General features: G+C 34.5%; 2 protein-coding genes across 4 annotated transcripts; both read left to right on the plus strand.

Moving 5' to 3' along the window:
* Positions 1–654: 654 nt before the first annotated feature.
* LOC131800918 (mitochondrial protein C2orf69 homolog) lies at positions 655–12842 on the plus strand. Of its 3 annotated transcripts, none has more exons than XM_059118780.1 (8): positions 655–1045; positions 7368–7607; positions 7711–7838; positions 7994–8098; positions 8162–8369; positions 8429–8839; positions 11421–11586; positions 11655–12842. In XM_059118780.1, exons 2-8 carry the CDS (start codon positions 7422–7424, stop codon positions 11981–11983), a joined length of 1533 nt encoding a protein of 510 aa, XP_058974763.1. In that variant the 5' UTR covers positions 655–1045; positions 7368–7421; the 3' UTR covers positions 11984–12842. The 3 variants fall into 3 exon arrangements, with proteins under 3 accessions (XP_058974763.1, XP_058974762.1, XP_058974764.1); XM_059118779.1 differs by lacking the exon at positions 655–1045 and adding an exon at positions 4137–4282; XM_059118781.1 differs by lacking the exon at positions 655–1045 and adding an exon at positions 6716–6856.
* Positions 5320–6697, plus strand: LOC131800920 (TWiK family of potassium channels protein 18-like). The gene has a single exon (XM_059118783.1). It carries the CDS (start codon positions 5518–5520, stop codon positions 6685–6687), a length of 1170 nt encoding a protein of 389 aa, XP_058974766.1. The 5' UTR covers positions 5320–5517; the 3' UTR covers positions 6688–6697.
* Positions 12843–25614: the final 12772 nt, after the last annotated feature.

The following is a 25614-nucleotide window of genomic DNA, read 5'->3' on the forward strand; positions in this document are numbered from 1 at the left end:
ACAATGAGATGTCAAATGTATAAATTTGAAAAAATTGTAAACATATGATTACATGACTTTCTCTTCTTAGTTCTACCATAGACAAATGAAAATATAGACAACGAAATGCTCTCACCGTTTATCTTCGAAAAAATCGAATCAGCAGATGTCGTCTATATGGTTTCAGGGGTTTGATTTCTAAAACGTTAAAAATAACAAAAATTGTAGGATATTTGTCAGTTGGAAATTGTTCCATAATAAAATAAATGTGAAAATTACGTGATGACATCAAAAAATTCCGGAATAATCAAGTAAAATTCTTGAAAAACGATAAAATGTGTTTTCGAAGTCGAGTGGGTTGAACGCGTAAATCAGCATGTTGACTATGCAAAACATGATGAGAGCCACCTGGATAAAAAGACAAAACTAACTTTTCGTTGTCTATATCTTTATTTGTCTATGGTTCTACCATGCCTTTTTTCCTTATAAAAGTTTTCATCAATAGAAAAATGATAAAATTTGATTGTTCTCTTATATTATTCTATTTAATTTTGTGGCAACTACGTCAATAACACCGTTACGAATTTGAAAAATACAAGAGCGCCGTTTAACAAAAATCTACCTGGCTTCGGGAACAATTTTCAGCATAGACTTTTTATGGCGCCGTTGCTTTAATTTGTAGTGCGACTGGGTTCTCTGGAATGGAAGAGATAGTGGTGCTCGCTAAAAATACGCAAAAACATAAAAATCCAATAGAATTTTGTAAATAATTTAAAATAATCCAAATATTTAAGTGGACTAGTAAGCAGAAAGATGAATGACTTGGTATTTTGAAGATCCTTCTCCCATATATAAGTGATTTGTGCCTAATATAAATAGCGTCGATTGAATTGGCAAGTTCGTCACTTTGACGCTTTCTACGGTTTTTTATGTAGACGCTAAAAAAAGTAAATAAAACATTATTTTTTGCCAAGTGCAGCATTACTTCATCGCTACATACTTTTTAGCGCGTAAATACTGTGCACTCTGCTCGTTTTTGTATCTGAGACATTATCGACAAAAATTTGTAAGTATAACATAAACAACTGTAGCAACAACAATATACGAAGTGTGATGTTTGTGTACGAATATGGATTCTTGTGTCTTAGCTTGCCTCAAATGCACCATAAAGAAGACATACATACATAAGTGCATCCACATCGATTGGTACACTCGCACATAGCTCTGTCATATGAGTAACAATGGTTTGATGCGACGGCAAGATGCCAGGGACGCCACTGTCGTAGAATATTCAATTATTTCTTTTGTATCAGTCGGGTACAGAGAACAAAGCCACAGCGAGGAAGTGAATGCTAAGTTACCGCTTTCACTACCATGTTTTTATCAGTGAAGTTCACAGAAGAAGCCTGAAACTGTTAACATCGTATGAGTTTGTAGCCAAAACTCCAAAAATATTGTTTTTGGTCTATTCTGACTAAAATTTCGATATATTTTCTTTTCGATACATTTCTTAACTATGCTTGTCGTTAAAAATGTGAGTTCAATAATGAAAGTTTGCACTTATTAAATTCAGCGGATTTGAGCGTTCGGTTCCATTACATACATGTCGCAATTCCAATGATTTTCATTTTACTTATAAACAATTGAAATCCATGGATTTCGCTTTAACGGATAGTCAATTTATTTGATTATACGTCAAATAAATGACGTATCTATCTATTGTGATGGGATTTTTTTTATTAAATTTTAATTCACAAGACGTATGTAGTGTCAAATTTTCCATATGTAGAAGTTGCACACATCGTGTGATACAGTGGCGAAATTCTAGTTGTGAAGTACATACGCACTTTTTCGATCACAGCTAGCCATTTTTCCCTCGTAAAAAATATATTTTAATCAAGTGTTGTTTATTTGTCATGTAAAAATATATAATATTAAATTTGCGGTAAAAAAGACATCTCATTGTCAAAATGTACATTTATAAACCTACTTTCCATGCAATGAAATCTAAATTACAGAAAATGAAAAGATGGGAATGCTTATTAGAAACGACCTTACCTTTATTTATTTTACCATGAAATCATCGTTAAATATTATATTTTTTGGAATATTCAATATAATCACAAAAGGAAATAAATAAACATTTGCAAGTGTGTGATAGTAAGAATTATGAGTCATACACAGGGAAATACTCATGGATAATAAAGGTGACAACACATATGTAAAACCCTTATCGTCTGATACAAGTTTTAACATATTTTCAATTTGAAGTAAGCATCATCATCATGGTAAATCACTTTTAACAATTTTGAACATTGCAGTACGTTTACATATAAATGGGTTAGCACACAGAATTTGGATTAAAATTGTCATAACCATTACCAATACTTCAAATCGATCCTCTTTAAGTAGCTTTAACCTGCTAAAAGTTCAAACGTAAACATGACATTAGTTAAATAACATGTTTACAGTAGAGCTCATTGCCGGATTGAATTCATTATGAGAAGTTGTTTTACATACATGCAATGGAATTGATAATTTAAAACCACTAGGATTACAAAGGCGTTATCTGTAAATATATACTAAATATATGTTAAATTTCGATATATATGTTGGTGATTATTCTTACAATATATATGTATGTTAACTTCAAGACAAATTTTACATAAAAATTCGTTGAATGTTAAAAAATTTGCCGAGGTTCCTACCAAGATTGTTGCGTGTGTGTACAATTTTCTTCACCACAAATTTAAAAAATATGTATTTAAATCAGCGTACAAAAACAATTGCAAACGATTAACGCACCGCTCACACGAAGTAGTATTTTCTATATTGGTTCACGATAACGTATAGTTGATTGGTTGGTCAATTATCAGTGTTAACCCGGGTAAAGATTTTGTATGCAATCATGGTAGAAGAATCTAGGTAGGCGCATCGACTCAGCTGCTGGGAAAATGAACTGTCAAACCAATTTTGAAAATAAAAATGTTGAATGAAAAATTATTTAAATTTGTAAAAAATGCTGAAAACGCTCCGAATGACGTTGAATGAAACCTCCGAATAACGTCGTATAAGAAAACATAAAAATCTATTTATTTTTGAAGAAATATGACAAGGTAAATTGCAGAAAATGCAGAGATGGGAATGCTTATTTGTCAGTCATTTGAAATGACTTGACCTTCTTAATTTTACCATGGGTTAACTTTTACCACACTCTTACATTTCGATACTTTTTTTGCGGATCATTCTTAAAATGTATATTTTCATTTCATTTCATTTATTTACCTTACAAAGAAATATAAATAAGCCCACAGGGCCCATAACTTATATTATCTATCTACAATACCCTAACATAATACAAATTCAATGATTAATTCAAACTTAACAAATAACATATTAAACCTAATAATTTATTATTATTATTTATTATTATTATTTATTTATTTACAGAAAAACAATAACTTTTTTATGATGACGTGAAATTTTTTATATATTTTTTTCCTTTTTATTGATAGTATTGCAAAAATTTAACAAAGTACTTGCAGGAAAACAGGTGATTTTTACATCGAAGTTTCTCTTTTTTATTTGTTGAGTAGCTTCTCACAAACATAATAAATAACAGAAGTTTACAATTTTCAAAATTATTTCGACCAAAACACATCTTTTGGACTTAACAAAACTACCATAATAAAAGTTCCAATGCCACTTTTATTGTACCATGTTTCTGATCATTTTCTGCTTATCGTCATTTCCTTTGCTTCTTAATATTTATTTTATTAAAAAAAATATATATATTAAATATATAACACCAATATGGGTAATATGTTAAATTAAATTAGTAATATAGTTTATGTAAACGAACTATTAGCAAGTAGAATTTATCTAATTTGAGTATAATTAGTTAATATTTGTTGCTTTTCGCTAATTCTTATGCAGTTTCATATATGTAGATTTTCATGTTTTTTGGGTCAAAGACGAAAAATGTGATGTATTCCTTATAAATCTGCTTACACTCTATTTCACTTTTTTATGAAATTTTCTTCGTCACATTTTCGGAGTTATACCGCAACGTTCTTGTTTTCCTTAATGACAATGGTGCGGCGTTGCTGAAATGTGGTCGACTCTGTTATGTGGCAATATGTCAAAACTACATATCAATTAGTATTTGTTTACGTTTGTTAAGGTTATTATTACTCTAGAATTAAAAAAAGTGATTTGTTCTATGCGATCGATGCATTAGAACTATTATTACATGGGTAGCGTTTTGTGGCAAACAAATAAATTACGACGTTTAATTATGATGGTAAGCCAAATAGCAGTCCACGTGCAACAATTGGCACTTAAAAGCCAAATGGTACATAAAATGAAAACAGTGTCATGTCAATGTTTGTTACAAATTGCAGAAGATCAACAAACAGACGTATTTCTGTTTTATTGTTGTGATTATATAAAATAAGTTGTATGTAATATAATGCTATGACCCAAGTGCATAGATTTTTGGTGAAATGCAGCTGGAAGCGACCAAATAAAATGAAGTGTCTGAGAATGTTGCAAACAAATATAAACATTAAGGGCTTGGTATTTGTTTCATTTAATTTTTACTCTTAAATGAAATTTAAGTAACATGCGTAGATCGATGGGTATTATACCTATTTTAGCCATTTATTAGTTTCAAATCCCTAAATCTTCTATGTGATATATATTAGTATACAATTTCAAAGTTAAAGAATATATACCTTGTTACGAGCCAAGTACCAAAAGAAGTTATTAAGGAACATCACCAATTTCTTCCAACAGCTGTAGGATCCATATCTAGAACAAGTCTAGTACACATAAATTCTTTGTTCCCACCGGAGTCAAATCCGAAACGAGTCTAGTTCTACTTGGTCAAGGCCTGCAGCAACACTTCTAAACTCTTTCAACGATCACCTTGCTTGCCGTAAATTTTGATATATATGTTTGTGGACAATCTTAAAATATTGAAAACGTAACATTTTCATCCATAAAGTCAACAATTTAATTTCAAAACAAACAATTTGTATATTCAACAATGCTTGTGCACTGTTAGTGAAAAGAAGAAACTCTCTCTGATCTTTATTAAATACAGATTTTGCTCTTTCATTTTTGTAAATTTGCATCCATTTACTCTCTCTCTCATAAATCTACAATGACCCGAATGGATATAATTTTTTGAGTTTTCAGTCAGTAATATTCGGAACGTGAGTTCGTTCGCAACATCCGCGTGTAATATAATAAAAAGAGTCCCTAACGCAAAAGAGCGAACACACTCATGTAGACATTTAACGTTTGTACAGTATCTTGTTGTTCATACAAAAGATCTACACTTCATTGTCCAAATATAAGTATTATTTATAGAAACACGCAATGGAATGAAGAATTAGATATCTGTAATTGAATAAAAAGATATTGAGTTAAAACGGAGGGAGAAGTATTTAACAAGACAAAAACATACAAAATATACGGACATATCTTTTGAGAAGTCAAATATTTCCAATTTGACAAGCTATCGTGGGAACCATGTCAAAAAGTCAAAGAAATGGTCAGCCAGATTCCTCAAATACATCTTCATCGCCAAGCAATCGACCCCGAAAACGATTTAAGAAATGCTGCAGAAATTTTGTTACATTCATGTGCACCCAAGTGGGTGTTGGTGCTCTTATTGTAATATATGCTATATGCGGAGCATTTTCCTTTAGGAAAATAGAAGGTGAATCTGTAGACACTAAAGAGGCAGAGGTTTCTGGATTGCGTAGTACATGTGCCGAAGAATTGTGGAACATTACCGAAACCTATAACACCCTTGACAAACCAACATGGCAAAACAGCACCGACATTATTCTACAAAATTATCAGAGGCAAATTGCCACAATAATTAAGCAAGGCTATGATTATAGAAAGCCGGCTGATATTTGGTCATTTCCAGCCGCTCTGATGTTCTGTCTGTCTGTTATAACAATGATAGGCTATGGCAATATGGTGCCACGTACGCCTTGGGGTAAAGGTTTTACCGTCATTTATGCAACGTTTGGAATTCCATTGTACATTTTGTATTTTCTAAATATGGGCAAGGTTTTGGCTAGATCATTTCAGTTTCTATATCGAAGTTTACATGAGTGTACCCACGAACGTTCCATTGTGGATCATCGTTTAGAGGCCTTGGAAAATGGCAGTTTGAGAAGTTTACATCGAAAGAAAATCATAGTGCCATCAACAGCATGCCTTTGGGTGATTATATTCTACATTCTAACTGGCACAATTATGTTTGCCAATTGGGAGAAATGGTCGTTCCTCAATTCCTTCTATTTCTGCATGACGTCGCTATGTAAAATTGGATTTGGTGATTTTGTTCCAGGGGCTTCATTGGTTACAGGATCCCTCATAGCGGAAAAAAGGAAAAAGGTTCAAGAAGACCCCACGATTGACCCCAATGCAGTAACAAAACTGCAAAGGTCTATTGCCGAACAGCACTCCAAATTAGCTATTAATTTTATTTACATGTTAATTGGAATGGGCCTAGTGGCTATGTGTTACAATCTCATGAGAGAGGAAGTCCGTGTAAAACTGAAAGAATTAAAGGAAGATACAAAACTTTGCCTCGATGATACACGTAGCCGTTTTGTAGGCTGTTGTGGTGGTCGTCGTCAGGATGTTTATGACGACGATGATTATGGAGAAGATTACTATTAAAGTTATATGCTTTAGTAGTTCATAAACTACTACTCCCACGTACTTATAAATTAAATAAATAAACAGTAAGCAAGGTATATTAAAAATTAAGTGATTTGTGCGCCTATATTTATTTACGGACATCGATATATGAAATCTGGTGGTGGTCATTTGTGGTACATTTTAAAAGGTAAATCACAACTTTGACCATAATTTATCAAAAATATGGTTAATAATTATGACTGAAAAGATCCTAAAAATCATTACGCAGCATCTTACATTTAATATACCAATATTTTGAAGATTTCTGTCACAATTTCCAACGAAATTAGATGATAATATGGGTTTCGCTATTGGGTTATATATTTATTTTAATCAAAACAGTTTAATATTCTATGTTAAGATAGTGAACGCTTTTTATTATTTAATTTTACTTTGATAAACATAGTGGTGGAGTATAAAAAGTTCGACCCGACCGAACTCAAAGCCCCTTTTTCTTGTTTTGACGCATTCTGTACATTTTTACAGACATTGTTTCACATTTTTAAAATATTTTTTCGGTCAATCTGCTGAGCCTAACGCGCGAATAACGTTGAAGACTATTGAACGTACAAATAGGCATAGATGTTTAATATTGTAACTGATTTCTAATTGAATATATAAATGAAATGTACGATATATTTTTGACAATCTTTTTTTAGGTAACCATTGAACACTTTTATCAATTACAAAAACGTGTTACGAACTCTGAGGTAATGCTTGGTGGCAGTGCGGATCGTTTATGCACACCAAGCACATCAGCTGGCCCATTTCGAATATTTTCTGTTGCTGGGTTCCAAAATAGAACCAACGATATAGTTTATTGTCCACCAATAATAAGGCAAACTAATCAAAATGTGGACGATTCTACAGCAGTTGTCTACTTTGGTGGGGATGTACAGGTAGGTAAAGTTATATGCCAATACAAAAGTTAACCTAAGTATTTGAAGTTGTTTCTCATAACAATATAACGAGAGATAATATAATAATTGCATTTCATTTTAGGATTTCCCAGAAAGTATGGAAACCAATCGCGACAGTCGGGGTTACATGAAATACAATTTAGAAAATTCAGCCATTCTATTGCGTGAAGCATTTCCACGTTCGCACATTATAGTAGTGAGACCTGTGAGGTAAATATATACGTTCACTTATAATGTTTATGTGCGCTTGGGTCCTGCCTTGTAAGCTTCAAATGATAAAATATAAATACAAAAATGTATAATGTATGCAAATCAATACATAAGATATATTTGTTACATTTTTTCCTATTTTCGTATATTTTAAGAATGGAATTTAAGACATTCAGCTGTTTTGATAACTTTGTGCGAGGAAATAATGCTGGTGTGCCGGATCACACTCCAATGAATCATGCGCTGCAACATTTGGAAAAGTAAGTTTGATAATCATTTCACAAGAATTCGTTCTTTTTAATAATGCAATATAACATCCATAGGTTATTACAAAACTTATCTCAACGTCTGATATCAATACCAGAAAATGAAATACTAGACCAAGCTGCACAGGCAGCAGCCGCCGTTGCAGCTGCTGCTGCCGCTGCTGCATTAGTTTCATCTACATTATCAAGTGCGTCTTCAGATTCGTCTTCGTCTTCTTCAAATGCTAGTGATAGCAGTCAAGAGATGGACATAGACATTTTACAGGTATTTATGTCGTTTAAAATTTTTGAAGACGAACATTGTAATAAAATATTTTTTTGAAGGTTCAAGAAAATGTAACTGTTGACGCCGATGGAGCCGTCATATTTCCAAATTCCTCTGATGTAAATTCCCCATCTACTAGTGGAACTATCAAATGTTCAGATAATGGCACGAATGAGGCGACTCCAACATCAATTAACAATCCTTGTGACCCTTCGTCGTCCGCGTCTACATTAAATCCAACTCAACAGAACATCCCCCAATCTGAGCAAAATCATGAAAAAACCCCTCACTACAACAACTTGAATAACAGCAATGATTGTTTGTCACAACATCGACAACAAGTAACTCCGACCCAATTGTCGTCTTCGCAACAGCATAACAATCCCTTGTGGTGGCGTGAAAACCTGAATCTAGACAAGTCAAAATTAATTTTGATCGGCTTCAGCAAAGGCTGTGTCGTACTCAATCAAGTGAGTCCTTATAAACGGTGTAAAAATCGTAACCTTTATAAGTATTATTTTATTATATTTTTTTCCTAACCTATTTTAGGATTTATCGCATTTTTATCTTTAACAATAACATTTACTAGCTTGTTAGTTAGTAGTCGATCCGAGAACCTTGTTGAATAGTACTCTTAGACTGTTGAACGGTATTCTAGACGTAGTAATATCTTTATACATACATACCGTTTAAGGTAACCCTATATTAGGATAGTTGGTGGAAACATAATATGCCAAATTGTTGTAATTTGATTTCGCCACACAAATGCACATAAAAAAATTGTAGAATGATGTGAAAATATAGATAATGCAAATGTTAATTCGGTAATATCGGCGTATGGTCAGCAAATCTGCCTCAAATATTATACAGGGTGAGATAAAAAAACTGCAACAAAGTCAAATGCCATAATTTTTACATTTTTTTAAATTTTATTGAATGAGAGCAAAAACACGGGAAAAGCATCAAATTTTAGAATAGGTTTAGATTTGTTCGAGATGGTCACCTTTGGCACGAATTATGGCCTTCAAACGGCCAATGAAACCGTCACACGCTGGCCGAATTTTGCTCTGTGGTATTTTAGCCCATACCCGGCGAAGCGCTTGCTGGAGGTTTTCGACACTTTGGTATTTTTTTGTGCCAACCTTGCTTTCCAAAATACTACATACACAATAGTCCAACGGATTGGTATCCGGAGATTTTGGTGGCCATTGTGCGCTGGAAATGAAGCGAGGAACTTCATTTTGTAACCATTCTTGGAGTGCGATGGTGCTGAGTCCTGTCGGAATGTCCAAGGTCTGAGCACGCAAACCCAAGGCTTTAATACACCATGCAGAATATTTTCGCGATAATATTCGGCATTTATTCTGATGTCACGGTCGATTAATACGAGCGGAGAGCGACCATCGGCTGTTATGGTGGCCCACACCATCACCAGGGCCGGCGCTTGAGTTCTGGTGGCCAACCGACGGTGCATATTTTCTGTACTCTTTGGCAAGTAAGCACGATCATTTTGTTTGTTTACAAACTGCTGGACAACGAATGTTTTCTCATCGGAGAAAACACTGCCCAAATTCGGCAGTTCGACACATTCCATTTCTGCTGATGTTGATGTTTTCTTCCGTCCAATTCCTTGACGTTGGGCTACGCTACCAGTATTACAGTAACGAGCGATGGTACGAGACACAAAAGATTTATTCACATTTAAATGCTGGAGTGCTCTAACGATAACCACTTATGGTTTTCCAACCAAATATAGAGAAATCACACTATCACGCTGGAATTCCATCTCGAATAACTTTTTTGTGGAAATTTCTCAGCAAAAACTTTTATACGCTTGTAAACAATATAATGAGCTGTCACTGGAATAATTTTAACATCTGTCGAACGAGTTGCTTAGTAATGACAGCAGTCTGAAGTTGGTTGCAGTGTTTTCATCTCACCCTGTTAGTTTTGAAAATCTGTCACTCGCCATACGAAAATATTTTAGATATGAAAAAAAAGATTTTATTTAAAAAATGACAAGGTTGTTTTCACCAGAAAAGGGTTGCCATATTAAATTTAGCAATTGAGCTTACCCTTATTGTTTTACCATGGCTCGTACTATAATAATGATTTTTTTTTTAGTGTTTTTATATAAAAAAAATGAAGAATTGCTCCATAATCAAATCGAAAACGTCAGGCTTATTTATTTTTAATTTTTACAATAACTGTGCCACATGTCTGTTGCGTAATATTTATGAAATTAATTTTTAAATATACAGCACTTTCATATCTTCTAGCTGTTCTAGGGTTGTTCCAAAGAGAAAGTGACTTATTTGATAATTTTCAGCAATCAAATCAGCTGATTTTTCAAGAAAACATCCCTAGCAGATTTCCTTCAATTCTCTGCTTTGATGTAGATTATATTAAGATTTTTTGCTTTAAAGCGAATGAGGTTCCAATACGTTTTAATCCCTGCATATTAATATACTTTTCAACGTAAAAGTATATGCATCAATGCGTATGGCTTTTTGAAGCAATCAACTTACCTCAACATCCTGATGCTTCTGCAAAACTTTGAAAAACATCATCATTAGTCCAACTTTTAGTTTTGGCTTGCTAAAAAGACATTTATAAATGAATTAAATTTGAAATACATTTTTTGAATGAACCAAAGTTTGTAATATGGATTGAAGACTTTATACTATTCATCTCACACGAACACGAATGTGATTCTTTTAAAAAGGGTCATTAAAATATAATCTCCATTCATCGGAGCGATTTCTTGAATGTAAATAAAACATTAATAAAAGTTGATAGTATACTTTCAATATTTTATACAATGACCGATAGTTCAAGTGGTATTGAGTATTACCTGATAAAAATTGTAAGCCTACACTCAACTCAGTCCAAAAATTTATGGAAATTTAAGAAAGAGAAAGTTTTTATACCGAAGGAAATGTAATTTAGCTTAAAATTTAAAACCTAGTATACATGCATAATAAACAATAACTAAAATCATGGTATGGTGCAAATACTATATAAAATAAAACATATTTTTTGAATTCGCAGTTCATTTATGAATTCCATTATTTAAAAACCCTTACTCCGGACGATAGTACAATGGGACGTTTGCTTTCACGTATTAAAGATATGTATTGGTTGGATGGTGGACATGGCGGTCAAAAGAATACATGGATAACATCCCGAAGCTTACTAGAGACTTTAACTAGAATGGGTGAGTATTTATAGCACAAATGCAATTGAAAACATTTTGTAACCTAATGTCGCACCTAATCATTACAGCTATAAACATACACGTACATTTAACTCCATACCAAGTACAGGATGACCGCCGACCTTGGATTCGGAAAGAAGAAAAAATATTTACGGATCTTCTCAGGCGTTTAGGTGCACAGATAACGCGACATTTGCACTATGATAGCCAAACAGCCAATTTGATGACCCATTTCGAAGTTTTACAAGCGTTTTGCCAACACATTCACAATCAAAATCAACAAATACAATCCGGGACCATGCAACAGCAGGTTCAGGTGGCAACACAACCAAATGTACAAAACAATGAGCAACAGCATCCTCTTCAACTTCAAATACAGGCCAATGAAGAAAAGTGACATCGCCACCATCATCATCACCACCACCACCGAAGGCGGTCTAATCACTTTCATCATCACAATTTCCACAACAATCATAGCAAGCTGTCACACAAACACAAACAGTCAAAGATGCAACATCATCAGCACGCTCAGCAGCAACAGAATCACATATTGCATTGCATAGCATCAGCAGCTGTGGCTGCTGCAACCTCATCCACAAGTGGTTTGGCCGCAGCTGCTGCCGCTCTCGTCATAAACAGTAGCACAGTTGCCGCCGCAGGTGCTGCTGGCTCAGCCACTCTTTCGGCTTCCTCATCATTAGCGACTAATTCAATTGTAAATATAAATCATACAAATCATTTATTTAACTATCAATCTTACCAATCATCGTCGCAACGATTTCGATCCAATTACAATATGCTCCTGAATAACTCTCAGTCGCAACACTCCAATCAAACACAATCTGCAACCACAAATAACGTAACAAACGTTTCCACAACTTTTTCACACAATACCAATTTTAACAATAGTAATCATCACAATCACCATCATCATCATCACCACCACCACAATCACCAATGTAAGTCGAAGCGTAAATTACAAAAGTTGTATTATACTCTATGTCGCTGAATCTCTTGAGATTTAAAACAGTTTTTGTCCAGGCCTTCAGCGATTTCTCATTGAAGAAATGTAGAGAGTAGAAGGTAAATTGTCTTTAAACTATATGTAAAAAATAAGTATGGTAAAATATTATGATTATCTCTTCGTACATTATTCGTTTTTCTATTTTCTACAATTTTTATCAAACCCCAAATTACAAATTATATTTCTTTTATAATTTTGCTCCAGTGCAATAAAGTTATAAGATGTCCATTTATGTTCTTTCTGTATTGTATTGTGATTTCGAATGACTTCGAAATATTTAAACATAACTTCCCATTATGACTGCATTTGTTTCGCTCAGACGCAACATTTTATTTAATTTATTCTCATACAAATATAGTCTAATAAAAAGGTATAATTGAAAATAAATGCTTTTCAAAGTAATAATGGTTGTTTTTTATTTAATGCGTTTTTAATTCAATAGAAAATATATACTCTTAACATCTTTTATACAATAGAAAATATTACATTTACAATAGAAAACATTAAGTCTGTTGTGATAAAATATAAATGGAAAATAATAATTCCTAACCTGAAAATTAAAAAATGCAGCAAGCTGCCAAACATACGATGCACTATGTCGCGACTTCATATTAACGGTGGTCAAAAATAGAAGGAGTTGTGGATTATTTTTAGTACAAATACTTATTGTTGGTTTACAATATCAAGTACTAAATACAGGAAAGGCAGGCCCACTTTTTTCGTATAGACCCCATATAACGGTACCTACCTATTTTTTCGATTTAAGCCACGTTTCTAATGGAATTGGAATTGTATTTAGAGTTCGTTATAGATTCTACCACCTGTGGCAGAACATTGTCCATATAGCTCCACGTCTTTCTATAGTCCCCATGTCAGGGTACCTCAATGTATTCAGTGTTTTGATGATTTATGCCACATTTTCTAACGGAAATAGGTCAAATTGTCAAGTATCAAAAAGAGTTGATGAATTAGTCGTCGTCGAGCATTGAGCGAGAGCCGACAAATGTTGCATTACTTGCTTTGGATTTTATTTTAAATAAACCCTGAATTGCCAGAAATCTACAAGGAATTTCATCATTTTGAATAAGAATTTGCAGAAGTAATTGGTAAAAATATTTGCAGAAAAACACTCAACAGAGCTGAGAAATTAAGTTATTAAAGTGATATACGACGCACAGTGGGGTGAGATGCCCAAAAACGGAGATTAATTCAGAGAAGCATTCTATCGCTCTGAAATTTTGCTCAGACATTCATATTACTTCTAATATGTTTGGCATTAAAAATGGGACATAACGGTCCACGTTTCGGTGAGGCCCCCATATAGCGTTACTTCCTGATTTTTAATATTTTGAAGGTTTCGGCCACAATTTCAAACCCAATCATGAGTATCTTGACATTTTGAGTTCGGAGCGGACAAAATCACTCCCTGCTTAATTTTGTGAAGATAAATCCACTATTAGTATTGACCATATATAACGGCGCTTCCAAATTTTAGATATTGACCATATATAACGGCACTTCCAAATTTTAGGTATTTTGGAAATTTCTCCCTGCAAAACATATAATGCCATTTCCTAATATTAGGTATTTTGAGGGTTTCAGACAGAGTTTTTTAAAAACTCATTATTTGGTATTTTGTTTGGATGCAAGGAAAAATTACAAAAATTGCCTAAAAAACCAAAATTTGAGTAAAGCCAGATAAATAATTTATCCTTTGTAAAACCTTCTAAAATCTGAAGACAAAAAGACTACATATTTTTATGAGAAAAGAATAATTATAAAAAAATATATGTACAAAATTGGCTGGCAATTAAGCATTCCGATCTGAAATAGAAAAATCATCTTCCCCTAAATCTCTCTCATTGTCTTAAATTGGATCATCAGTCAAAATTGAGGGTGAGGCAAGTAACCTCACCACTGACTTTTTAAAGAGACTGGAATATTTTTATACATAGTTGGGAATTCCAGTTAATAACAGGATAAAAACGCAAGAGAATCTTATTTAATAAAGAGCACAAAATAAAAAAACAAATAAAACAGAGAACTAGATCAAAGTACATTCACCGCAGAATCAGTTGACTATTTTCACCATTTTTTAAATTAACCAAAAACGGCACGAGTTTTTTGCTGATTATGAAAGATGACATTCTATACTAAAATACAAAATTAAAATTTTAAGACCTTCCCGATATTATTTAAAATAAACTCCATATACTTTTCAGATATGGCGAAAATATGGTAATCTTTTGAATTAATTTTTAAAATATTTTGACATCATTATTTTTAAAACTTTTTTGCTCAAAAACACAGATAACAACCTGTATTCGATGTTTCAATTTTAAAATGATCGCTTTTGATGAGAAAAAAAAAAACTAAATTATTGCACTTCAAAAATCCAAGGATAATTTTTTTCCTTCTTCTTGCGAAAAAAGGAAGTATTTCTTAACTTTGGCATTAGAAAACTAAACAAGGTATAACTTCAAAATTTTCGGTACTGATGTAGAATCTAGTGTTCTATAATAGTTTAAAAACATTTATTCCAAAAGACGAATTTTATTTTTCAATTAATCTCCGCGTTTTTTCAATTAATCTCCCTCTGTGCGACGCAAAGGCAGTCAAACCATAGACAAATGAAAATATAGACAACAAAAAGTTAGTTTTGTATTTTTATGCAGGTGGTTCTAGGCATGTTTTTCATAGTCAATGTGCTGATTTACCCAGTCGACCTACTCGACTTCGAAAACACATTGTTGTTGCTGTAGCAGTAGCACATGCAGGTGTTTGCGTTCTGCTAATCTGGTTCCAGCTCCATGTTTAGAAATTCGGCTACTTTAATGGGGTGTAGCCAGAGATCTTCTGGAGTGAGTTGGGTAGGTTTGGCTGTGCAATTAAAGAGGTGCAGCGTATTGTGCGGACCTGTATCGTACGCCGGGCAGGCGTCACGCACATCTTCATCAATTCGTGCCCAATACGAATTGAGACGACTACACCATTCTGAACGTAATTGCACCAAAACTACCCTGGTTTGTCTAGGCAGCTGACGTTCTTCAGCTGCAATGGATGGACTCCGAGGACGGCATTCATTTTATAATTGCTAATAGCATCTGCCCCTGCATCGGTATGAATGCCACTCAGACCTGGAAGGTCTGGATGTGCTTCCACTGCGTAGCACTAGTATTCGTAGACCACACTGGAGCCGCATAGCTGACCACAGTCCGACCTATCGCGTTATAAGAGGTCAACACGGTTTCCTTGTCCGCACCTCAAGTGCTGCCGGCTAGCGCCTTGTCGCTATTCATCTTGTCGCAGATAGCTGTGGCTTACGCGGAGAACTTGAACATGCTGTCGAACGTGACCTCTAGAATCTTGGGGTAGTTCGTGGTCGGTATTAGATTCCCCTCGACATTTAGCAGTGTTCTCATCTCCGCAGACAATGTGGTAAATAGTGTGGTCGTTGATTTCGTGGCGGATATTTTCATATTCCTCGCGTGGAAGTATGCGGCAAGCTCCGCGGCAAGGGGTTCAGCCTTTCACAAATGTCATCGACCAATGAGCCCGACGCAATGATGGTACAATCATCCGCATACTTTACGATCTCTATGCCGTCTGGAGATCGAGGAATTCCGGAAAGGTAGAGGTTAAACAGTTCCGGAGATATCACACCAACTTGGAGAACTCTCTGTTTCACTCTACGGGCTTTGGAATTCTTGTTCCGAAATTCCACGAACGACTGGCGTCCACACATAAAGTTGATAATCCAACGGCAATCATGCCATACTGTTTGAGGACGTGTAGAGAACTACCCTCCGGCCAAGTTTGAAGCACGTCCTCAAACAGTATGGCATGATTGACCGTATCAAATGCCTTTGATAAGTCAAGGGCTACCAACAATGTTCTGCCACACTGCCTGTTCTGATTCAGTCCTCTACTAATATGTGTGGAAATTGCGTGTAATGCTGTTGTGGTGCTATGTTGTGGACGGAATCCGTGCTGGTAGTTGGCAACTGTATAGCTTCCTCTAATTCTGGGGAGGAATAAAGCCTCAACAATCTTAGCTACTGGCGACAAAAGCGAAATCGGCCTGTACGATTCGCCTTTACTGGCATCCTTGCCTGGCCTCAGTAGCGGGACCACCCGGCCCATTTTCCTGGTTTCGTGCACTATGTGGGTGGCTAGCGACAAATTGAGAACTTATGTTAAGTACTCGACTCCCGGCGTATCCAGCTGCTTCAATATTACCACTGAGATTCCGACTGGATGACTTAGCGTTACGGATGACATTTGGAACATCACCCATCGTAAACTGTGGTGGTTCCTCCTCGGCGGGAAGAGATCTGATACGTCGCTCTCGGGGTGCTCGACAAATTGTCGGCTAAAATACTCCGCGCACCTCTTCGGATCAGTACCAATCGGTTGACTTCCACTGTTAAATCACTGATTCTAGGATCTAGGACGGAGATCGTCACGCTCGTTTGCTAATCCCGCCGCCTCTGCTGGGAAGTTTGGTCTTATCTCGGGTATTCGACCAGCAGGTATATAGTGAGCGGCTGCAACTTTGATGATGATTCGGAATTTGGTGCGATCCTTCCTTAGTACGTTGTAACCATAACAACGTTGAAGGCTGCAATTTTCATTCAGCTTGGTTTCCTGCACCGCTGCGATCTTAATATTTCTCTGACTCATAAATTCCACTATCTCATCTATTTTGCCTCGGAGTCCGTTGCAATTGAATTGCAAGAATGATGCACAATCCGGAGTTGGAACATCAACATGTGGCGTTAGGTGCTGCGGTGCTGGTTGCTGTTCTGGAGAGTGCGGTGGAGTTCCATACTCCGACGACGTCTCTGATGAAGACGACGAAGAAGTGGACTCGCTGGGGACTACGTTACTGCAGCAAGTCACAACATAATCCTTTCGCTGTAGTCTCGCAAACGCCTTAGTCCGGAACAGTTCTTAAAGTGCATTCCATTCTCTACATCCATTACATCACATCGAAACAGATCTATGGTGGATGACCTTCTGATAAACCGAGCAGAACCAAGGTCCGGGGGTTTCCTCAATCCCGGCACGGACCAATAAAATCCGGAGCAAGCATTCCGGGATATGCTGCTCCCAACTCAGAAAAATAAACAAACACAAATATGTACATACAGGGTTGGCAGCCGCTAGCCGAAACTGGGATCTTGTTGTTTCGGGTCAATCCGGTATCGTAGAACCCGCTGCCGTGGGTTGCACATACATCATCCAACTCAGACAACTGACATTGTTGGTGCGACTCATCCAAAGCCTGTGTACAATTTTTACTTACATTTACACAGCGATGGCCTAAGCCGTCAGACGAGCCCTAGGTTGAAATAGAGTTATTGATGGAAAGAATTTTACCACGAACAGGAAATAAGTCCGTAAAAAATTGCTACACTCATGGCTACCAATGGTGAGTAAGTTGAAGATTAAAAGACACAGGAGGACTTCCATGGATATGATGAAGCTGAGACAGGCGACGATTCCCTAACAAATCAAATGCGACAGCTAAAGGATATAATATTAACTCTAGCAAGAAGTTGTTAACAACAATTTCATCAGAAAGGGCTGTAACGGCTAATGCAAAGTGTAACGTATGGGATACAAAACAGCATGGCCCCGCTGAAGTTGTTGAAAGGTTAACTGTATCAAGCCAGCCTGGTTCAGGAATATCTGGTCAAAGACATAGAAGTATAAAGATGATACAAGACAGAGTCAAAATATTGTCATCAGGTTATTTTTTGTATTAAAATGGTGGAAATCAAGTTACCTTCAACAGTACCCAATTTTCCATAGAACGTATATCTGATACTATTTTGTGTGTAGAAAATAAAATTCTATGATGTTTGTGTACAGTCTCTTGCTACGCAAATTCTCAGAATGCTTAAAGACTTAAACAAGATTGCATTAAAATTGAATGAACTAAAATTGCATTTTTTTCGATATCATAAAGAAAAAAAGCGGTTATCGTACTAACATTTTTTACATTCTTGCAGTTCTAGAACAAAGCATATATGTCGCACTGTATTTTAGGGGAATATATAGGCATGTTACAAAATCCAGTCGGAATATTCAGAAATCTGTAATTTAAAGTCGATCGTTTTCAAATTCCGATCGAAAATCTTATGATTCAGTGTAAATATGGCAACATAAAAGACCCATAAAAGAACAATCAATATGACTAGAAAACACTTGAAGTGGAAATTGTGAAAAAATCTGTTTAAAAGAAAGTGTATGTGCGAAAAGAAATTTCATTTTGTTTATTTTTACACAATTACAGGAGTTTGATTTTTTCTATAATTAATTCTATAATTACACTAATGAACGCAATACTGAAAAAATACGCCGGAGAAATTTAAGAAATGCTTCGGACGCCTTGTCCTTCCCTCTGCAGTGTGTTAATATTTAGTATCTTATAGCATGTTTCCATTGGAAACCAAACAACGTTGTTCGCTCCCAGAATTAGGTACACGAATTAACCCGTTCATACGGCACGATTCGTTATTCATAGTAAAATAATTCCTTTTTTTTAATTTTTTTTTTGTTGATTTTTATGGGAATACCAAAATACATTAAATTCTCTCTAATATGAATAGAAGAAATGATTGTTTTTTCTCCCAAAGATTTATTATATGTGTTGATGAAAACTTTAATTTCACAAAGCCACTACAAGCATCACCACCCATCAATGGCACAGAAACAACATAAACACACTCATCACTTAAAACTAATTTCTCCACAAACTTCACCTAAACAACAAATATCATCAACTATAATCAAATACTTGTATTATTAATAGTAGTTTTATTAATAATAGCATTTATTTGTATTACTATTATTATTTATTATATTTAATTTTATTATTACAATTTTTTCTTTATTTTTTCCGTCAAAATCTTCTCCTTTAATTAAATTATTATTATTTTAATTAATTCACACTTCTCTACATATAATTAGTTACTTACATTATTTTTTATATTAAATTATAAAATTTACTTATTGTACGTATATTAATTATCATGAGTGTAGCCGAAAAATACCTTTTGTTTGGTGACCACTCATTTCCCTATTCCCTTTTTTCTATTTTTACAACAACAACACATCGATCACTGATCAGTTGTGTTGTTATGATGGTCGCTTTGATGCTAGGAACACAATTGGAGCGAACGACGAATTTCGCCCTACGCGGCGACAAAATGAGCCGCGAAAATTCGTCGTATGGAACACAATACCGACGAAATTATAAAACAGCTGATGAAGCTGTTTACTTTTTGCTCATTTGTTGACTACAATGAATTATACAAGAACACATAATTCTTTACGTTCTCTATTATAATTTCACTTATGTCCATCTTCTCTATTATAAAATCACTGATATCCATCTTCACTCAGGCGCAAGTACACAAATAAATAAACAAATTAATTATGTTTTTTTTTATACGAGTAACAGATAGTAGAGTGACCATAACAAATTTTAAAGTAAAAAGTAACTTTATTTACTAAAACACATAAAATTCGTACAAGTATGGCCACCTTGTACTGTTTTGTTCGCCGGTCGCCGGCGTATGAAATAGAAATAAAGCTAATTGAGTTCGCGGCGACCGACGAAATTTTCGCCGGTGCCGTGATTGTGTGCACTTCCATATAAACATATGTGTTTTATTTTTGACGACGAACATACGCCGCGAAAAAATTCGTCGTTCGCTCCAATTGTGTTCCTAGCATGATGCTTGCTTGTGCGTCGCGACCCCCTCGCCTACATGCTTTGTTATTCTTATTGCTTAATAACAATGAGAATGCAGAATAGAAGTAGGCAAATGAGTTGGTACACAACCAACTGCACATGCATGCATACATATTTATGTGTGACCGATGTATGCCTAAGCCTTTCTTGTTACAAATAAATATGTAAAATAAATGAGAATTAGCATGATTGGCTTAGGTAGTCATTGACACCATGCAAATATGCAAAAGGAGATAAATGCAAACAGCTGTTGCATATTATATACATTTTTCGTTTGGTGATTTTTTGGCTACCAAACAATGTAGTTAAAGTTGACTCGCTCTCTTTTCATTGGACAGCCGAGCGATCAACAGCTAAGTACTTTTGCTAAAAACCTCTGTAACCTTTACAAAGAATACTTTTCAAACAAAATAAAATTTATTCTGTACAACCCCTGTTTGATAGAAAAGAAAATTACTTTGTTTTCTTTTTTACTTTACATTATTAAACAGTGAGAAAAAACTCAACATTTTAATGGTGCCGAAACCCGGGAATTTCATCGGTGTTAGAAATTCGGTGTTTATTTAAAAAAAAAAAAAAATTAGTGCTTTTAAGTAAAAATTCCAATAATTGAAAATTATAAAAACTTATTATTTTGGAAAAAAATTAATTATTCAGTTGTGTTTTGTGTGAAAGTGAAAAAAAAGTGAAAACTTTTATAACAAAAACTGAGCAAAGCCAACAAAAAGTACAAAAAAAACTAAAGAATAATTGCCTGTAAAAATTTATCAAATTAAATACTTCTTTTTAACACTGCTTGTGATTTTAAATTTTCCTAATTTCCCATTGGAAAAAAAAAGAATATTTATTGATTTTTTTGTGCTTTTTTAAGATAAAAAACGCAAAACACAACGCCATAACTCAAATATTTTAATTTTTCTTTTATATAAACTAAAATTTTCCTGCGAATTTAATTAGATTTTATTAAATTTTAATTCATTTTATTAAATTCTTTCGTGAACTAAAAGAAAAATATTTCAATTATTGGAAGTTTTCAGTACAATTTGTGCAGTGGAAGTGACCTAATCTAACCTAAAAAGTATTTCGGTGTCAAAAGTGTTTGCGAGTGTATTCAAAACATAAGCATGAGTGACCTTTCCAATTTAATAAAAGAACAGAGGGATTTGTTCGATTTATTATCGAAATATCAAGCCCGTTTTGAGGCAAAAGATCCCTCTGAAAAAACTCATGGTTATGGAAATGCATTAACTCAAAGAGTTGATGACATTTTTAATCGATTTGAATCGCAACACGAAACGATTATGCAACTTGTGCGAGACTCTTCCTTGAATGCCAGTGATGTGCCATACTTGAATGATGATGTGTATTTTGATTTTTCCGAAAAATATCTAATCTTCAAAGGAAAAATCATAGACTCATTATCTGATTATTCGATTTCGCAATCACCAATGGCAAGCACATTTGTTGCAAATCATAATCGTAGTGACACATTAGCTTCAGACTCTAAACTTCCAAAAATTTCACTGCCAAAATTCTCAGGTGATTATATGGAATGGATTCCATTCCGTGAAATATACTTATCTCTTGTACATTTAAAAAATTCTTTGAATAAAATTCAACAATTCTTCTACCTTCGTAGTACATTGGTTGGTGAAGCAGCCAATTTAATCAAAAATATTTCTGCCACTGAGGCGAATTATGACTCTGCATGGAAGATTTTAGAATCAAGATATCATAACAAGCGAATGCTTGTTGGTAACTTGATTTCTAAACTTTTCAATATTTCTAAATCTGATGGTGGGTTCCAATCTATTAAAATTTTGCTTGATTCTTCTCAAGAGTGTATTGCATCCTTACAAAACTTGGATGTTAATACCGACACTTGGGACCCACTGTTAATTCATTTGCTTGTTCAAAAACTTGATATTCAATCTCGTCGAGATTGGGAACAATCTCTTAAATCCTCTACAGAATTACCTCAACTTTCTGAATTATTTTCATTTTTAGAAAGAACTTTTAGGACTCTTGAGTCCTTAACTGATGAATTCCCATCAACTTCAAAATCTTTTCCCAAACAAAACTTCACTAAAATTAGCAAAAGTTACAATAATTCTTCTCCTAAAACCAAGAAAACTTTCACTCATACTGGAAAGTTTTCAAAATCAAACTCAGCTGTTTGTGCATTTTGTGAGAAGAATGATTCTCTCTCAAAGTGTTTTAAATTTCTCGCCTTAACATTGATCGCAAAAAATAAATTTCTTGCAGATAAAAATATCTGTCGCAATTGTTTTGTATTCGGTCACGATGCAAACAATTGCAAATCTTTTTTTCGATGCATAACATGCAAACAACCTCATCATACAGTGCTTCATTCAGATGAGCCTGTGACTCAAACTAAATATCTAAATCTGTCCACTCAAGTCACTTCTCATAGTGCACAATCTTTTAATTCTGTTCTACTTTACACAATTAGACTTTGCATTATCACACAACGTGGTAAGTTCACTATACGTGCTCTATTAGACCCTGGATCTCAGGGAAGTCTAATTTCAGAATCAACAGTTCAACTTTTAGGTCTTGAAAAAACCAGATCACATTGTAAAGTGATTGATATAGGAAATGGTGGTGAAAATTTATCTAAATTTTCGGTGAATCTTGACTTGTTCACACGAAAATAAGAGTTAGTACTTTCATGTACAGCTCTTGTACTTTCTTCTCTCTCTTCTTATACACCAAATCCTTCATCTAAACATATTTCTTTGCCTAATATTGAATTTGAAAACTTAGCTGACCCTTATTACTACAAATCTGACCCAATAGATTTAATTCTAGGATCAGATATCTGTTCTAAAATCAAAATTCCTACAGAGTCATTCATTCATAATGATCTTTTCTTCCAAAATACAACTTTTGGATGGGTATTTTCTGGACCCCCTGAATATATCTCCACAAATAGAATCCATATTCACAATGTGAACTTGGAAAATATTCTAAAATCCTTTTGGGAACAAGAGGAAGTTATTTCTAAAAGAAAACTTACCAGTGAAGAACTGGAATGTGAGAAATACTTCCAAACTACTACAAATCGAACCGAAAATGGTCGATATATGGTAAATTTACCATTTAAATCTTTACTAAAATCAAATTCTTATCCTATACTTAATAATAATGTCACTAATGCTTTTAGGCGTCTTAAACAAATTGAAATTTCTTTCTCTAAAAGACCCAGTTTTGGTGACACATATAAAGCTTTTATGCAAGAGTATGAATCCTTAGGACACATGACTAAAATAGGGACTTATCCTACTGACGTTCGTCCAAATTCTTATTTTCTGCCGCATCATGGCGTTTTTAAAGAAAGTAGTTCTACTACAAAATTGAGAGTTGTTTTTGATGGCAGTAGCCATCTAGCTGATTATAAATCTCTCAATGAAGAACTTTCTCCTGGACCCCCTCTGCAAAATGATCTTCCTGGTATTATGACCAAATGGCGAAGACAAATAGCAGACGACTACAAACAAATTTTCCCAAAAGCTGGTCAAGTTTTAGTTCAAGACTCCTACGTTGACGACATAATTTCTGGTGCAGACACTTTAGAATCTGCAAATCAATTGTTCAAAGGCCTTTGTGCTCTTTTAGAAAAAGCTGGTTGTAATCTCCGTAAATGGAGAACAAATTCAAAAGAACTTCTTTCTCAAATACCAGAAGAGCATAGAGAAACTTCTGTTACACAAAGCTTTGACCATGACAATATAGTAAAAACTCTTGGCATTCAGTGGAATACAGAAACTGACTCCTTTTCATTCAAAGTTAATCTCGAAGAAAAACCTTATTTTTCAAAACGAGAAATTCTGTCTGAATCTGCCAGACTTTATGACCCATTAGGTTGGCTAACACCAACAACAGTTGTAGCCAAATCAATATTTAAACAGCTTTGGGAACATGGCGTCGATTGGGATGAAAAAATACCCAAACAATTAGAGTCTCAATGGCTAAACCATAGATCTTCTTTGCCAATATTTTCTAAATTATCCATTCCAAGATGGATTGAATGGTTACCAAATTGTGAGACTCAACTTCATTGTTTTTGTGACGCATCAACTGCTGCCTACGCTGCTGTCGTTTATGCACGCGTTATAACCCCTAATGGCATATTTGTCAACATTCTACAAGCCAAATCTAAAGTGTCACCCATAAAAACTGTATCTATACCAAGACTTGAACTTTGTGCTGCGACTCTTGGCGTAAAATTGACTCAAACCGTCAAAGATTCACTAACTGATCTAAATGTCCAAAATATATATTACTGGAGTGATAGCTCCACTGTACTTAGTTGGATTCGTAAATCCCCATCTAATTGGACAGTTTATGTCGCCAATAGAGTCGCTGATATTCAACGCTTAAGCAATCCTATACAATGGAAATATGTTCCAACTTCACTAAATCCTGCTGACTGCGCATCTAGGGGAATTCTGGCTGAAGAATTAATTGAAAAACATTCATGGTGGATTGGTCCCCAATTTCTTTATGAAACTGAACAATCTTGGCCAGAAATTCTTCCAAATTTACATACCTCTGAAGAGGAACGAAAATCTAAATTATCAACTAATTTGTCCACTGAGAAAATATACATTGAACTATTTTCTAAATACTCAAAATTACAAACTTTAGTAAGAGTCGTTTCATATTGTCTGAGATTTCTTGAAAAAAATCAGAAAAATCTTTATCTGTTCTGGCTAAATTTTCCCAAAAGGTTGACTTTCCTGAGGGAATTTCTAAACTTGCCACAAAACGAGACATTAAAACAAGTCCCATTCTAAAACTAATGTCGTTTCTAGATGAAAATGGGATTCTTCGGGTAGGTGGACACCTTCAAAATTCAAATTTTCCTTATGACGTCAAACATCCAATTATCTTGTCAAAACACAATCCTTTGTCTCAACTTCTAATTTCTGACGCACACGAAAAAACTTTACATGGCGGTGTTACATTAACTATGTCTTTTGTAACCCGCAAATGGATTGTATCTGGAAATCAACTTGCAAAACGCATAATTCATAAATGTATAAAATGCTTCCGATACAATGCCAAAACTGCTCAGCAAATAATGGGCAATTTACCAAAAGTGCGATTAACAATTTCTAGACCCTTTAAACACAGTGGCGTCGACTATGCAGGACCAATTTATATCAAAAATTCTAATCTCAGATCTTCTTCTATAACTAAAGGCTATATATGC

This window comes from Musca domestica, unplaced genomic scaffold (genome assembly GCF_030504385.1).
Source record: "Musca domestica strain aabys unplaced genomic scaffold, Musca_domestica.polishedcontigs.V.1.1 131, whole genome shotgun sequence".
Lineage (NCBI taxonomy): Eukaryota > Metazoa > Arthropoda > Insecta > Diptera > Muscidae > Musca > Musca domestica.

Coding starts and splice junctions, on each gene's coding strand:
- LOC131800918 (XM_059118779.1), top strand. CDS start 4,232: ATGGGTAGCGTTTTGTGGCAAACAAATAAATTACGACGTTTAATTATG. Junction 8,840..11,420: donor GCTGTGTCGTACTCAATCAA/GTGAGTCCTTAT, acceptor TTGAATTCGCAG/TTCATTTATGAATTCCATTA. Junction 11,587..11,654: donor AGAGACTTTAACTAGAATGG/GTGAGTATTTAT, acceptor TAATCATTACAG/CTATAAACATACACGTACAT.
- LOC131800920 (XM_059118783.1), top strand. CDS start 5,518: ATGTCAAAAAGTCAAAGAAATGGTCAGCCAGATTCCTCAAATACATCT.